Source organism: Orbicella faveolata, unplaced genomic scaffold (assembly GCF_042242905.1).
Source record: "Orbicella faveolata isolate gen_17 unplaced genomic scaffold, um_ofav_v1 contig_34, whole genome shotgun sequence".
Taxonomy (NCBI): Eukaryota; Metazoa; Cnidaria; class Anthozoa; order Scleractinia; family Merulinidae; genus Orbicella; species Orbicella faveolata.
The window spans coordinates 11,692,673-11,710,245 of NW_028301563.1; the positions used below are offsets into that span (position 1 = coordinate 11,692,673).

At 39.4% G+C, this 17,573-nt stretch overlaps 3 protein-coding genes across 3 annotated transcripts in view; all 3 read left to right on the plus strand.

Annotated features, from left to right (window-relative positions):
- The window catches only part of LOC110057074 (uncharacterized), a 35,215-nt gene extending 33,016 nt beyond the window's left edge, over positions 1-2,199 (plus strand). The window contains exons 9-10 of the mRNA XM_089271344.1: positions 574-685; positions 2,088-2,199. Of these exons, the coding sequence (XP_089127470.1) occupies positions 574-685; positions 2,088-2,199 (224 nt within the window). The remainder of the gene's footprint in view (positions 1-573; positions 686-2,087) is intronic.
- LOC149104776 (uncharacterized) lies at positions 574-8,238 on the plus strand. The gene is made up of 5 exons (XM_089271048.1): positions 574-685; positions 2,088-2,337; positions 3,040-3,831; positions 5,517-6,747; positions 7,952-8,238. Exons 2-5 carry the CDS (start codon positions 2,215-2,217, stop codon positions 7,954-7,956), a joined length of 2,151 nt encoding a protein of 716 aa, XP_089127174.1. The 5' UTR covers positions 574-685; positions 2,088-2,214; the 3' UTR covers positions 7,957-8,238.
- A 7,339-nt stretch (positions 8,239-15,577) lies between these two features.
- Positions 15,578-16,135, plus strand: LOC149104777 (fibroblast growth factor 2-like). Its single transcript, XM_089271345.1, has 2 exons — positions 15,578-15,670; positions 15,874-16,135. Exons 1-2 carry the CDS (start codon positions 15,578-15,580, stop codon positions 16,051-16,053), a joined length of 273 nt encoding a protein of 90 aa, XP_089127471.1. The 3' UTR covers positions 16,054-16,135.
- Positions 16,136-17,573: the final 1,438 nt, after the last annotated feature.

Here is a 17,573-nt window from a genome sequence, read left to right on the forward strand (position 1 = left end):
TTAAAGACGGAAGAATGATGTGGTTTTGCATGCGAGGCTCTCAAACTTGTTTAACAAAATGGTGCGTCAAATGACGATTTTAACGGAAGTTGGTGATTTGCATATTTCTTTGAAATAAAAGGATATTTTGCCAAAAAAACTATCCAGTAGTTTTTGTCATGCGCTAGCCTATCTACCATGAGAATATGAGCGAAATCGAATTTTCGACCCTTGCCGAGTTATTTTCCATTTTTATGGACAGGGACTCTTAATACATTAGGTGTATGTCTTGCGGTAAAGATAGCCTTGAAAAGATTTACATTGTTTACATCCTCTGCCTAAGATACCTCAAAAGGTTCATTTTTGGTTTGGTTTAAGGGACCATGAATTTTAGAGTATGTTTGTTTAATAATATCTTTCCTGAGCCGTACTCTCGAATTGTAGCAGAAAGTAGCACAAATCAGCACACGTGTGTAGAGAAGACACAGGTAATAAGAGCTCATCTGTAACAACTGCCATTCACTTAGGAACTGCCGCTTAAATTTGTTTGGATGCTTTACAGCTTAGGGTCTTGTTGCCATTTGTAATTTGCAGGGCGAGGGAGTGACACTGATGTTGGTAGTGGTGATGGAATTCATGCTCTTCGGACCAAAATTATGGATGTTTTGAGGGAGGAGCCATACATGGGGCAGAGGATACCAGTCAAGTAAAGTGATATCGCAAGAGGAAGAGATCTTCACACCTTTGCGATAACAACCGTTGCACAAGAGGCCTGTAAAAAGGATTCAATTGCTATGATCTCCCACTGAGACCTTTTTGGGTTTCTTTGCAACTAAATTGGTGGTGAATGTCTCTTTCCTTTTATGTATTTCATTTTTGTTCTTCCGTGCACTTCGTAGTTCTACACAGGGGTAGTGTAGTATATTTAGGGTCTGTCTATCTGTCTGTTTATCTGACATCATTTTATCACATTAGCACAACTAGTGTTTCCATTTTCCCTCAATCTTTTCATTACTTTGCACTGACCGTACTTTCTCGGTTAAACGCCGTGGCGTTCATTTCAAACTTGGACTTGTACGTAGACCCGACATTTAGTTTTTGCTGCATTTTTTTAGCCTTGAGTTTATTAGCAAGGGATTTTGTTTGTCATTTTGGACAGCCATGTATTTAGCCATTATAGCTTAACCCAGAGAACCGACATTTAATACAGAAAATATGATACTATTCTTGGAAAGAGGTTTTGGAAGGTATATATTTTAATGCAACTACATTCGTTGAAATATCGAGGATATTATTTAGGCTATATAAGTGGAGAGAAGCAAGGAAATGCTCTCCAATGAGTTTATTAAAGAAGAATTGCGTGTTCTTATCGAGAAACTAGGATTTTTGACGAGCCATGTCTTACATTTGATTAAACTTAAAATTTCTATGAAGTATTACATGGAGATTTTTTGTGTACTTTCTTTCGAATTTTACAGGGAAAATATCCGTAAAAATCTTTCGATGGGAATTTTCCATTTATATGTCATCTTGATAACATATAGCATTTCCCAAGATTTTTTCTGTGAAATTTTCCCATGGAAACTATCAATTATCCCTTTCATGGAATGTTCGAAGCCCATGTTTTGGAATGTCATCTTTTTTCTTCCGTTAGGAGATTTCAATAAAGCGTACACTTTATTACCAAACTATAAAAACTCTTGGTAACAAAAGAAAGATAATTGAAACAGAAAATTAGTTAAATTGACTCAGAATAACTAAAAGCTAATCGAGTTGAGTGAAATGAAATAGTATTAATTATTTTATATGAAGAAGTTGGTTGGCATTATAGCTTCAGGGGGTGGAGGGGCAGTAAGGAGACAAAATAAGGGGAAAATGAAAAATATAAATAAATAAGTAAGCGGCGGGAACAAATCCCTAAATCACTAAATACCTAGGAATAAAGTAAATTAGCAATAAATAAGTGACTAGTAAGTTTCAGGTGAATGTTGGCAATATGGTTGTAAGATGTTATGTTTAACTTTGTTTTTAAAAATTTTAAGGGGGAAATGTTTAATATTTGAATACTTTTCGAAGCTGATTAGTTATTTTGTTTGATTGTTCTTTAGGTGGTTCAACTTCGAAAAGGTCGTTGAAGCTTTGGTAGCTGAGAATGTGTATCACATGAATGTGGAACAACTTCAAACGTATGCCAAAGAAGTGTGCTTTATTGAGGATTAAGACCAGTTCTACGCCATGCTACAGTTTTATCATGACCTCGGAATGATTGTAAAGCACCGCAGCACAGTCATACTGAAGGCGCAATGGTTAATTGAGCTATTCAAGATGCTGATAACCATACCACCCTTCAACAAAGCGGTACGAAGACGTTATGCTTAGCACTTAAAAGGCCTATATTCTATACGAAACGCCTAGCGTATTCCCCAAGCAAACTCGTGGTCATATGGACCTACGTATATTTTTATTGAGGACAGTTTTTAAATGAGGTCTGTTCCTCTGGGCGAAGGAGAGCGCATTAGCGGTGTAAGTTACTAAAGTAGCTATTTGCCCTAGATTAAAACTACGTTCAAAGAAAGTAAGTCTCAAAGTAATAGCTTAAAATGTGGTGAAACCAAAAAGCTGCCGGGATAGTTAAATTTAGCAAGATTAAGGCAGATTATGAAAGACGGACCTGTAAAGTGCGGGCTGAAGTCTTAAGATACATCATACCTCAGTGACATAAATTTTTACGAGAGGCGATTTCCGTTTCATTTCTCTTGGTCTTTAACTGGTGCTAGTGAACATGAGACAAATTACAGAACGCAAGGTCCATCAGGGTTGTAAAAATAATCCCTCAGAATTGTAGTATAATTATGGCCTCGCTAACCATGAGTTTCGCCATAGGTCAATGGTTATAGCACTCAGCTGATATATGGGAGGTAATGGGTTCAAATGCCGTCGGGGACTCAGATTTTCTCTTGTCACATGCTCGTGACATGTTGAGCTTCGGTTTCATAAATCTTCCTTTGCTTCAGTGAAAAGTAATTGTGGAACGTAAGACTGTTTTTTGTTTGCTGTTAGGATCCCGTAGAATCCAAGTACTGGCGGGAGGTAGAGACAAGCGGTGTCCTGAGCATGGAACTTGTCGATCGTGTATTTTCCAAATTCGTTCAGCAAGGCCTTGTCAAGGAAGACATCTTGGACATGATGGAGCGATTTGGTTTGATTGCCAAGTTCTCAGCTTCGCCAACTGATGTGAAGTACTTTGTACCCGCTCAGCTTAAGTCGCCACCTGAAGACCTTGGTGAACTGGAGCCATCGCCCACCGATCCTTGCCCGTTGTATCTTCACTTTGTGGATGGTTTTGTTCCACATGGATTCTTCTCTCAGTTTGTTTCAAGATCGATATCTTGGTGTTCCAAGATTGGATCCGCACAACCCCCAAACCTGTACCGAGATGGAGCTTGGTTTGTTGTTGGTCGGCAAATAATACATGATATGATTCTGATTTGCAAAAAGAAGTTCATCAAGATTTCCCTCAAGCAAAGAACTGAAGAGGAAGCAGTTCCAGTTTCGACATCGCCAGAAACAGCAAGAAATGTGCGATCCTTTGTGGAAGACACTTTACAAGATTTGTTGAAGCAGTTTCGGTACCTTGGTAATCTGCGATACGAGTTCTGTGTTGCATGCCCCTACTGTCTGCAGGGACGTCAAGTGTGTGCAAACCACAGCCAGACCTTGTGCACACACGAAGATTGTTTGCACCTCCTTGAAATAAAACAAGGAGAACGCTTGATCTGCATGAAAAGCTTCAGTGGCAAAGTACTCACAGTTCGTGGTCTGGAAAACTGGTACCCACAAAGAACAAGCCAGGTATGATTTATGAATAAAAAGTAATGTATTTGACAAGTAATAACACCAGTGGTTGACATAGTAGTTCAGCATGGGTGTTACAAAACAAACGCAAGAGGTGTTATCTACCATCATCTATTATTAAGAACTGGATCGTTGGGTAATGCAATTCGAGAGTTTTTATTGGCTTAGTCATCATGGGTTGTGAGCTCTTATACCATGCTCTACAAATACGGTAAGTGTACGCGTGATTTTCTGAGCGTTTTTATTTTAGTTTAGCTTTCTATATTTTGGTCGCGTTTTTAATAAAACAATTATTCCACTCGCGCTTGTTGGATATTACACGATTATAGCCAACTCGGCGCTACGCGCTACGTCGATTAAAAAAAATGAACTAATATTTTACCTACGAATCTCGAGATACCCTAAAGTCATTTAGTTTGTTTCTCACTGTCAAAATTACCTCGAAACTGAATATGGAACACAGTGTTAAATTCGGAATATAAATTTAAAAAATTAGCCGTTGTCGTTCACGTTCTCCAAACAACGCGAAATTTGGTCATTTTACGTTGTTGTTTTCCAGAGGACGGCAAAGAAATGTACCAAGAATTATAACGCACGTGCACAGCTGTTGTTCTGCCCATTAAACCTTTTTGTTTAGCGACGTTCCCGTTGCCGTTGCCGTCGTGGTTTTCTGAAACTCCCTAGCATCGCATATCGAACGCGCGCTCGAGGAGTAATCGATAATTAGTATAATTTCCAGAGGTAAATATAATAATTGAACATTCTGATTGGTCGAAAAGCTCATCATATGACGCTATAGTCACCCCGCTAGAGCTTGGTTACTAAGTTCGCCATCTTTGCCATCTCGGCAAGTAAACATGGCGGACAGTTGCTGAATGAAGTTTTCATTTATTCGAAAGACATCACTCCAAGTCCAGGGTATTTGAAAGGATAGAGAATTTTCAAAATGGCTGCTGTCGCCCTTGGACCAAAAATCTTTTCAAGAACTCGTATTCAAGGCTTTTATGAATCGTAAATGCATGACGATAAAACGAAGGTGCTAGATGAATTTATTTTTCGTAGTGTTTCGCTCGTTTGTTTTACTGCCGAACTCGATGAGTAAATTGATTGACTATTGATGTAAACGTTAAAACTAGGGCTGCATACGTGTATGCTCACGAACAATTGCGTCTGTGTTTTTATGTTTTAGTACGTTATTTTGTAGGCCTTAATATTCACCTCTGAAAATTATACTAAAACAGTTATTCGCCTCAGGCTCAGTAAACATTGGTGAATATTCATTTCGACTTCGTCTCGGTGAATATTCACCAATGTTCACTTCGCCTTTGGCGAATAATTATTAGATAGTCGTCACCATTACTTGCCATTAGGGTAGCATTCGAAAGGAAGGATGTGACAGTTATTCAAACAGCTAAAGATCTGTTAAGGTCGCGATCAACAGTAATGGATTCCCCTGTCTTGTTCACATCTGGCAAACCATCGATGAAATTGCCGCAGTTAACTTTTACCTTCATTTGTGTTCACTTTGGCTTTCGTGACGCGCAGCCAAATAAACCAAGTTGGAAAAAAAAAGTGATGCAGTCTTACATTGCAAGAGAAGTGCATTTCATGCCCGCTTACAATATATACCGAGAAAATTGGCTGCGATGCATTTTTATTAAGATGTTTTCATTTTCTTGTAGGATTTATGTCTTTCCTCTGGAGCCGGCACATCTCAGGGCGAGCCAGCACAAGATAATCCAGGGACGTCCGAAAGAGCTTTGAAAGTAACTCTCTTAGGCAGTGAGTGGAGGTCGAAAAAAGGAGGATTGTCAACCGTAAACAGAAAGCTTGCCTTCCAGCTGGCAGAACACATGGAAGTAGAAGTCACTCTATTAGTCCCACCGTCAGCCTGTTCTGAAGAAGAAAGGATAGACGCCAAGAGCCACGACATTGCCATTAGAGAAGCAGAGAGACTCGTGGGCTACGACTCCCTTGAATGTTTGATTGTCCCACCCGGAGACCTTGCCATTGACATCGTTCTGGGTCATGGAGCGAAGCTTGGTAAACAAGTCCAAGTCATTAAAAAATCGCACAGTTGTAAGTGGGTCCAGGTAGTGCATACTGCGCCTGAAGAACTGGGAATGTACAAGAACTATTCAAAGGCGATTTCCAAAGGTGAAGAGAAGCACAGAACAGAGGTAGACTTGTGCAAGTTAGCAAATCTTGTTGTAGCTGTTGGACCCAAGTTGAAGGACGCCTACACTGCTTACCTGGGATCTTGCGAAGAACACCAAGATGTCATTCAGCTGACTCCTGGTATTTTCAGAGAATTTTCAGTCGTAAGGAAAGCCACTGAGGAGAGCAAGAACTTTAGGCTGCTGATCTTTGGCCGCGGTGATCAAGAAGACTTCAGTCTCAAAGGATATGACATTGCTGCTAAAGCAATAGTTGAACTGAAGGACAATTCATACCGTTTGATATTTGTGGGCGCACCAGATGGAAAAGAACAGCACGTCGCAGAAAACTTAATACAATGTGGAATCTCTAAAGATCAACTGGTCGTCAGGAAATTTGTGCAAAACAAAGAGAGATTGAAGGAGTTATTTTGCGAGGTCGACCTTGCTATCATGCCGTCCAGGACGGAGGGTTTTGGACTGACTGCGCTGGAAGCCTTGTCTGCTGGTCTTCCCATTCTTGTGAGTGGAAACTCGGGTTTTGGAGATGCACTGCGTTCGTTACCATTAGGCAAGCCATTTGTGGTGGAGTCAGCCGAGCCTAAAGAGTGGGCCAAGGCAATCGCAGCCGTCCGCCTGAAAGACCGAGCAGAGCGGCTGCAAGAGATTCAAAGACTGCGAACAAGTTACGAAGATACTTTCAGCTGGGAGAAGCAGTGCGAAGCTCTTGTTCAAAAAATGTGGCGAATAGTTCATGGTAAGACTTTCAATGGTGGCGAAGTTTGCTCTTAAGGTCCAATATCAATTCATTTTACACAAGACATTTAAGGGTAATCGCATGTAGAGGTTAACCGGAAATAATTTACACCACTCCTGGAAAGAAGTTATAAATTTCATACGTGGGAGAAGTCTTGGGTCAAAGGTCACGTTTTCAGGAGAAGTGCTGCAGTTAGTTCGCCATCTCAGCGCTCGCGATTTTATTTACCCAAAAATTTTATTTCACTAATTTAAAGAAGAAACAATGCTCTTTCAGACCAAACTAGTCGTTTAGGGAAAAGCCGTGTACCAGAACGCCGTTTTAGCATTTCAAAATAGGCTAAATGTAGACCTCTCGTTTAGCTGTCTTGGGTCGTTAATTTTGAAAAATCGTCAAATATTTTAGTTCTAATCAAATCGCGATCTGTTTAGCTCTAAGTATACAAGAAAGGAAGTACAAATACAACGTGCAATCAATTTGTTATGAAGATTTTTACTTTTGAGTTTACGAGCCTCTGAATATGCCGCTCATTTTCGATCGATTTTGGCTGATTTGGGGCATCGAAACGAAAAAATTGCGCAGAAAAATCATTTTTGATTTATCGAAGTTAAAACAATATTTTTGTAGCTAGTGCCCGTAGGGCTTCATTCTGGGCGAGTTTGAAGAAATTCGATTTTTTCGCAATTTCCAAGTCTAGTTGATATTTAGGCGAAGCTGCTCTTAAACGTTTATCAGAGGAACGAAAAGAAGTCCAATGTACTTTCTGTATATACGAAGACGATTATTTTAATTTTCATCAGAAAATACAAACATAAACAAAAGTGATCCACTGGATAGTGATTTAACCGGTGGATAGCGTTATCTGCCCATTGATCAACTGGCCCCTGTTATCAACATTTTTCATAGTTTTTCTTGAACTGGAAGCAAAGTTCAACCATCTAGGGATAACACTCGTTTTACAAGCAAATCCCTGAATCAACGATTTGGTGCCAATCCTATGTGAATAGTAGCGCTTCTGATGGCTAGTATCTTTTTCCTTATTATTGTTAAGAAGTTTTGGTTTAGTTTGGACTGTCAACAAGTTATTCGTCTCAATGAAATCTTCTTTATACAAAATATGTACACTCGTCAGTGGCAAATCTATCTTGTCAGTGACATTTTCTGCCACTCGTTTATTTGTTACATACACTGTCCTCTCTCACAGGTTAACAAGGCTAGACCGCTTCACTGTGGCGATACATGACTCAAGAAACTCCTGAGGAAACAATGAAATGTTGCAACTTCTTAAAACTGAAGGAAAGACTGCGTTTGAAGAACTTCATGTTATTTTAACATGTACATTGTGTAGCACAGGTATTATACAACTAGGAAATAAGTTTAAAAGCGTAACTTCTAACATCAACGTCAGTTGAAGCCCGCCTCAAGACCACTCCGTCAGTGCGATCAACTCATTATTACGCGCACTTTTTTTGACCAGAAAAAAATGCTTAGTCAGTCATTTTCCTGTAATTTCTTCAAAGAATCCCTTGAATTCGACCACAATATTATGATGTAGTTGTAGTGATAGTAACGGGATTCCACTGTATAACCTCTTGGAATGCTGAGATGTTATCTTTCAGAAGTAGCTTAAAGTTTTACGTTTCCCAATTTTTTGATTTGACAAATAGTCCGTTTTAGCTTCCAGTGCTACACAAAGTCTTTGCAAAACATTCCAAAAGACGGGTGCTTTGATAATATATTTTTCACGCAAAGTGTTAATACTTTTCAATTTGAGAATTTATTGTATAGTGTAGCTGTCGCTAAGAATTTAAGTTTACACTCAGTGCTTCGGAAAGGTCGAACATTTTCATAAAAGACCTACATGTGACAATGTAAAAGGCAATTATGTTACTCCAAATGAGAAACAGAATATAATTAGTTTTTGAAAAGAAATTTTGAAACAGTATGGTATTTTATATCTTCAAAAAGTTAACCTGTAAATATGTCCTAAAACTTAGCCGTTTAATTTTTGTAGGAGTCTCCAATTAACCCTGTAGTACAAGTAAAACTTGAGCAGGAACGTGTCCAAGTAAATTGATCGAAAGACTGATCAATTCATTTAACGATCGTCAAGGTCGCCTAGGACCTTTACCCATGAATAAATTTATATGATTTTTATAAACCGAAATTCTGGAAAAGGTGTCGCCTTTTAAACATTTTTTGTAAAATTGTCTGAAACAGTTTTAGAATTTGAATTTGCTAAGAATTAACAGGAATATTCACGGATGACTGTTATCTTCCGGGCACATCGTGTGTTACCGTGATACTTAAAGCTACTAAGGCTAGATTTATGTAAAATGTGATTTTTGTGCTTCGAGCTTTCAGCTCCAGGAGTTTAGTGAATTGAATTGGTTTATAGTATAGATTCACGTGACAAAGTAAAAAGTAGATCATGGGCACTCCAAGATTGCCTAGAGAAACAATAAATATTAAAGAGAAACGTTCAGTTATATTTTAGTGATAACGGGCTGAGTATAGAAAGGTGACGAGAAGCACTAGTGCGCTGGACTCGGATCGAGCGGTCCTGGTTCGAGCCCTGCTTGGGGTCATTGTGTTTTTCCAGGGCAAGACTCTTCACTCTCCCAAGGCCTCTCTTCGCTCAGGTGTATAAATGGTTACCAGTAAATTGTTAAGACTAGTAGAAAACGTAGATTAAAGAGTGCGTTCGAGTTTTCGTAGGTTTGGTATGTTAAAAAACCAAAAATTCTAGGGAAAGTATTTTGTGCCTGAGCTTTTAGATAGGCGTAAAATTGGTCTCCCTTCAGCAGGGGTGAAAATAAATGAAATGATTTCATAGCACGTGCATACGAGAGGGTATGTTCTCGTTTATACATGTATTATGTGATATTAGTTACGACCGGTCAGTAAAATACATGGACTGCAGTCGGTAGACCGCACTTAGTCCGCAGTCCGCATTTTATACCTGAGTCGGCGTTTTATGCCCAGTCCGTAATGTTTAGTCCGCGTTTTATACCTAAGTTCATGTTTTATACCCAGTCCGTAGTCCGTAGTCTGCAGTCCGCAGTCCGCAGTCAGCAGTCAGCAGTCAGCAGTCCCCAGAGCGTGTTTTATACTGACCGTGTAAATCGACACCAATCATGTTTGTTCCGTCAGTATGCGAGACGGCGTGCTTTTATTACCAAAACTAGGGCAATTATTTTGTTTACGAACACGACTTTGAATCGCCTTGGCTTTGGGGTAACAGCTTCAGGGCATTTTCACTTCCGAAACAATGAAACGGAGGACATGTTTGTGTATCAAAGCAATCCTGTTGGAGTTGAAAGCTTTCCTCTGTTTAAACACTTTTGTCGCGCGTTGGGTTTATGCTACACATTTTGTGCACAGAAATCTAGGCGAGAGACTGAAACTACACATTTCCTCCTTTGATTTATTCAGCAGAAAGCAGCGTTGGTTTTTGTCGAAGAGAAGAGGGTACACAACACGCAGCCAAACTGCATCTTTCTGTTCGTACGTAAAGTCGTACACATTTCGTGAAGACTTTGTCTGCAAGATTTGTAAATGCCATTAACACTGACTTCGAACTTTAAATAAATAACTTATCCGCTGCAGTCTTCAATAAGCTGCCTCGAAAAGTCTTACACATTTCGTGAAGACATGTCTGCAAGGTTTTCAAATGCCATTAACACTGACTTCGAACTTAAAAATAACCAACTTCAGTATCCACTACAGTCTACAATAAGCTGCCTCGACACTCGAAAGTACACAGTATTGCGCAACACTCGAAAGAAAGTACATGGATGAACAAAGAGATGACGTCATTTGCCCTGAAAAACTTTTGTTTTGGGTGGGGGGTGGGGGCCAAATTAGTGTCCCCAGATAGATACATACACAGATCTCGAATTTTCATGCACTACGCGATTAGAACTGCGTTCTGTCGAACACAACAAGTGATTTTCCGAATTAGAAGTTCATGAATGATCTGTATTTCGTGTTAGCTTATGTCGTCTTGATTTGTTTTGCATTGACAGAAATTCTTTGTTTCTGAGTTGAAAAACGAAGTACATTTATATATTCAATCCTTAACGCACGATCTTGAAGCAATACTCAATTTTCCTTTATGATATAAAAGCAATATTCAATATTTATTGTTTCGCTTCAACACCCAGAACTAAAACTAGCGTGGCTTACTCTTCTGAAACGAAAAATTACGTTACTTCCTCAGGCCCCATTTATATGGTCTCGGATACCCGAGACAACCCTCTTCCCGAGTTACCCTGGCAGAGGTAACTTTTAGCTCATTTCTTTGCAAAATTCAACCAACCGTTTACAAGAGGATGGGCGAGTTGTCTCGTCTCGGCAGGTAGGGTAACCCTGACAAGCGGGACAACTTTTCTTCATATAAACGCTTTGGCTCGCCTAACCGAGACAACTCCTGGCGTGGCGAGTGTCAGGTAATGCCTAGATTTAGGATTTAAAGGAGAAATTCGTATCAAAGAAGTGAAAATTAACTCGACAAAACCCACTTTGATCGAATGACCGAGGGAAACTCAAAGAAAGAGGGATATTTGCACATTTAATTGTTCAATAAGCGTTATGAATAATCATGCGGGGTCAACTTTGACTCGGCCTACAGGGACTACGCTTTCACATATAAACTCTCGATACTGCAGTTGCCTCAGAGAGAGGCTGAAGTTGATCTCCCCTGCCTGAGACCATATCACTGGGTTCTTAGTTTAAGCTTCGGCCGTCAATGAAGTGCTAAGACATTGCTTCCTGACTGAAGAGGGAAGCAAAAAAATGGTGTCAAACAGTTTTGTTCACATTGCTTTTTAGTTTTAAAATAAGATGGCAAAACTGTAGATCGCCGTTTGATTATAAATTACTGCTTTCTTCATTTACTTTTATCAAATTTCACTCACACCGTCTTCCCAGTCCTAACTACTTTATAGAAGAAACGGCTTCGAAAGCCAGCTATTAAACGTTAACCCAGGATTAAAAGTTAACCGAAGTATGTATTAATCTTTTTTTGTATAAAAATGTTTTTCACTGCTTATGCTTTGTATAGATTGAGATTATTCCAATTCAAAACTGAAGGGCAAACAATATGAACAGACAACGTCAGCGACAAGTTGCAAAACAGTTGCAAAACTGAAATTAAAATTTTCGCTAATCCTGGGTTAGCTTAACCGGGCTTTGAACGACCCTGCCCTGATAATTAACTCGAAAAAGCTTCCCTTAAAGGATTTCAGTCATGGTATTTTGTGTCATTTTGGGCACGTACAAAATTACCTTTAAATTGAATGAAACCTGAAAATACTAGTTTACTAAGGTGAAAAAAGACATAAGAAATAATAGTAAACCATAAGTGGACAAGGATAGTTAAGGAAAGACAAGATTGACACGGATTACAAACGACGAACTTGAAAAATTTTAGGTTAAACTTTTCAAGATGCACAAACCGTGACGTAGCTCCTTTGATCTAGACAATCCATGAACAGGAAACCTCAGCGAAAAACTACAAAACTGAAATCAAAATTCTCGCTAATCCTAACCCGGTTATGGTAATTAATTCGAAATAGAATAATCCAGACAATCTAGTGTGATTAAACTAAGTCCTTCCGATGATCAAAACGCGACAAGTTCCAGTCTAAACAGGAAACAAACAAACAGAGACAACTGGTTTCAGAACCATCAATTCAGCAGGGTACAGAGGATCAAATTAAATTAAGTGATCCACTCTGCTAAAATAACATAGAGAGACTAAGACGCTTAATGGACCGAATGTTTTCTGCGCATTTTTATTTGATGCTTTGTTCTTTTTCCGCTCCCTGTATTTGTGTTTTCTTGACGGTTTTCAATTTCGACGCTGTGCTCAGCACTTTCCAAACCTCCATTCGCGCAACTTTCCCGTTACTTGCCATGATCGCTATCGGGGAATGTGCGCATGCGCGTATGAGGGGATAACGGGGCTCAGCTGATAACTGAGAATTAGTCAAACTTTTTAATTACTGATGGCAAAGATCTGAGATCTGCAGAAATTCGTGATAACTGAGAAGTTTTAACCGATAGCCGAGAAATCGCCGAAAATTTAACTGATAAATATGGGTTATTGACCAAGCGTGAGGTCAAGATGGCTGGACATTCATGTTTATAGACCGACACGGAGTCGAGGTAAACTTGCAACAAACGAACGTACTTTGCCATCTTGACCTAAATAGCCAACTGGTCTGCCTCCTGCCAGTTGGGATTTTTAACTATGTTACCTTTATTTGAAATATTTGTTTCCTTTGTTTTACTGGCATGCCTGTAAACTAGCTAAGCTTAGTGCTTGTATAGCTAAGTGCATGGCCACTATAAAAAGATTTACATTACACTTTACATTTTTTTAACATGCCTGGTCAATAAGGGATTTATTATATGGATTTCGGGGAAATTTTTCTTTCGGGACAGAGCGAAAATTCCGAGCGGGTCAAATAGTGCCATCTTGCCCGCTAGGATAGCCAATCACATCACAGTATTTGGTTCATCTTGCCCGCTCACGGAGCTAGCCATTTTTAACAGAGATTTCAGAAAGAAAGAGACCCAAAGGCAAAGCTGTGACGAAGTACTATTACCCAGGCACTCCCATCCTGCTAACGCTTGACATAATGCTTTTATGACGTCACACGGCCTCTGGAGAGCGTCAGATTCGCACATTCCTAACTTATCGCTCAAACCACTTGTCAAGTCTGAAGTCTCATGCAAATCAGTGTAATGTCATCGATATCAACTCATGTACGATACAGTAAGTGTCCTCTTAAAGTCACAGTCATCTGTGAACTATTTTTACATCTAATTGAAATTCCACCGTCCCAATACTCGCACGCATGACTGATCAACTGATGCAACATGCAAATTAACCACCCTTAAATAAAGCATCAAAAGAAAAGCTTTTATCTCAGACAACGCAGGAAAAGCTCTTAATTGTTTTCCAAGGTACTGTAATTTCCACTAAAGGTTACAGCAAACGGTTGTAGACATACTGGTTAAAACAATTTCGTGGGAAGGCGCCTGGGTTTTTATTTTGGTGATTGAAGTAATGCACAGAAAATGAATTGGGCAGCTTTGACGGCTAAGAGGAATCTGTTAGGTTTGCACCAATAAACTTTGCATATTCACCCTTGAAAGTGAAAGGCCCTGCCTGAAACTGTGTACAGATCGCAGCGCCGGCCATGACTTCTCTTCAGCCTACAACAAACGTCTCCCGAAAGACGCAATTGATCTCCCGTCACGGGTTCTTTTTGCGAGTATCAGATGACACAGTTGAGGGGAGTCAACAACGAATCGGTGATGTTTATAGTAAGTTTAATTCTTCTGTTCACTACACACACATGTATCGTACAAACTGTAAACCAACAGGTCTTAAACAACGAGTGCAATTGTTCCTACTAAGTTCGTTAACGAGAGATCAGAGCTTAAACCAGGATAAACAAATTAGCCCGGCTTCATGGTTTTAAAGTTTTAATTTTGGATCATTTTATGCTTGCCGGTTTGTATTGTTCACAACTTGTGTCGAAGATTCGACGTAAATAACCAGGGGAAAGGAGTTCTCTCTTCATAAAGTCCTTAAGAATTTGCGGAGAATTATGATGACTTGGAAGGTTTATCTTAATTAGGTGAAAACGCTTTCAACAGGTATACCAGTTTGTGTAAGGCCACATTGATCCTTAATTAGTTTACATCTCGGCCGTCTTTTGGACTGGAAAAGATCACACCGGTTCTGAGAGAGTCACGTGACAATCTTGCAAGACAAGTTAAAGTCGCGTTGTTGCAACGGTGAAAATATTAAGCATCAAATAATTTTTTTTTCAAACTTAAACATATGTGTTTGTCATTTGCAATATAGTCTGATTGCAATTACGTTATTTTGGTAAAATTCGATTGCTAAGCGCGGCAAAACAATTTTGCAGACGAGTGGTTTGACGAGAAGTTTTGAATTAGTTCATATATATAAAAAAAAAAAAAAAAATCAGTGATTGACTGTAATGTTAAGTGACTTCAAAACGCTGTTATGTCTGGCTTACTGCTACAAACGGCCTGCCCTACAGGGCCTTAGCCAGAAAGTGAGGTAATGTCTGTCGTCAAATTCTTTTCCTAGGTATTTAGCAATTTTTTTACTTTCCCCCTTTAAAAGAAAAACAACCAAAAGGAAAAAAAAAAAAAAGGCTAACGCAAGTGCTTCGGTTTGCCTAACACCGGCTATCAGACCTTGATCTATATCTTGATATCTTGCGAGAGGTGAATTGAGGGGCGTGAATAGTTTTTCGGATCGACGGATTTGGCCGCTTGTGCACTGATCTCCTTACCACATTTGACGTCATCTGTGATCTATTACTGAACAGACGCACAGCAACATATCATGGATTCTACTTGTTTTATATTTTTATATAATAAATACAAATTTTATAAGAAAACACCGCGCATAAGCAGTTCCAAAGATTTCCGTGCTAAGATTTGGGCTTGTAGCGCTTGCTGCATATTTCATGAATGTTCTCTTCTTTTAAGGGTGTTTTCAACACGCTAAGCAATTTCTTTGGCAACTTAATTGTATCGCAAAAGAATTTTGAGAAGAGTTTCCTTGTCTGACAGCGCTTTGAAGTAAGGATCAAGATAAACTTTAAGATCTGGTTGCATTGGAAAGCTAGCAAAGATGTACACACATAAGCTGCCAAACGGGGTCACGCTGAAGTACACCCAAATTTGCCAACTTACATTTATCTGTGACTTCGTTTTGCCAGAACCGTTGACAGAGAAATCTTTATTCTAAAATTGATTTGCAGCCACCCTTGAAATGATATCTGTTGCCCCAGGGGAAATTGTGTTACGAGGAGAAGTATCTAATAGATATATCGGGATGGACAGTAAAGGAAACCTCTTGACCTACGTAAGTATCAATGATGTCAATGATTAATGCCAATGAGGATTTAGTCATACACGCACGCAACGCGCGCGAACTGATGCATGCGCTCGCAGTCACCCAGCTTCCTTTCCTTCGTTTCTTCCCTCACTCACTCACTCGCGTGCTCGCTCTCTCGCTCGATCGAATCTAGATCATTTACCTTAACCTATGTCCTTAACTTTCAACAGAGCTCCTTGGTGGAAGATTGTTTTTTTAAAGAACGTCATAACACGAATGGCTACAGTTCATTTGAGTCTAAGCCTCACGCAGGCTGGTTTCTTGCACTGACAAACGATGGCAGAGCAAAGCCTGGGTCCAAAACTGCGTCCGGCCAGAGAGCCGTGGAATTTTTATCAAGAAGAGTTTAATCTGTTAATGGATTTTCCGCTGGATACTGAATTCTTGGTGCATTTGATAATGCTAATAGCGCAATAACTTTATTTTAGTTGGTCTAGAGTATAAGTAAAAGAGATGATATTCATGGGCGGATCCAGAATTTTTCTTTGGAGGGGTGCGTCACTAATTGGGAATGGCGTAACTGACTAATGAGGTCAACAAATTTTAAAAGCGAATAGGAAGGGGTCTTCATCTCAGACGGGTGGGGGGGAAAGGGGAATTGTTCACCCCTTGCACCCTCCCCCTAGATCCACCCTTGATATTTGAAGAAGTTCTAAGGTATTATTATATTATAAGAGGGTTTGATTTAATCTGTAGAACAGCACGTGACAAAATGCAAAAATCCTTTAGCAAGGGAAGATGATAAATCGTGAGAACGATAGAAGTGGATTAAAGTAAAGACAGTCATGGAAGTACGAATCTTATTGCGCAATAAATTTCGCATTTCTCCGCATTGTTCTGAGTGAAAGCAAGAGAATATAATGCCTTGGCAAAAACTATATTTTGAAAGTTGAATGGAAATCGAATTCATTCCTTGTGTTAAAGTGAATTTCCGCTCTTGCGTAACGTGAACGCGGGTTGAATATTCGTTTCTAAAATAAAATATACAAATATTATATTAAGGTGTGCCATGTTTATTTTGAGACAAATTTGGCCTCGTTTTTGAAACGAGACTGAAAGTTTTTCCCCTCCAACAATGACTTCCACCTTCCAATTATTAAGAACGGGGTAAAGAATATATTTAGTTATTTGCAACGGTATTTGAAACTTTGCAAACCCTGCCTGATTTTACTTATTTGCTGAAAAGGTTCTTGTATTTTTTTTTTTTGTAAAATTCATATTTACAGTAGACTTTTTACTTTCCTATCATCTCATTTAACATATACTTCCTTTTCCCATTACTCACGCATTTTTCAGTTTCAAAAACGAGGCTTTCATAGCATGTAGAAGAAGCCCAATATGAAATTACAATGACAAGTCCTTTACATGTAATTGTCGCCTTAAAACTTAAAGGAAGGAAACTTCGACTTTTATTCAAAAATAGGGCTACGTTTGTAAAGCGAGACACTAAAAGGAAATACCCACGTCTCAAGGTAGCCACCTCCACCGATAACTTACATATAAGAAAATATTTGATGATACACAAAGGCCATCAGTAAGCGTTAATAATTGGACAATGTCCCTAGGTTTTCTATGAGCTCCTTGTCGACGAGGCCCAGCCAGTTGACTTTCGCTCATGATTATACTTCATGAGCGGTCAGGAAATTTTTTTTCTTAGGTATCGTTTAAGGAAAAATTTCCCTTTCAAAATGTCGTGTGTGCGATCGTGCCCTGTTGTCATATAAAGAGTTGTTGTCGAGGGCTCATAGACTATAGCCATAGTTTTTGCGCCGAGCCTCATTTTGAAACAGAGGCAAAGAGCAGCTCATTTTGAAACAGAGGCAAAAGGCATATCCCGTCTCGGCACCAGGGAATTCTCACTGTCGAGGTC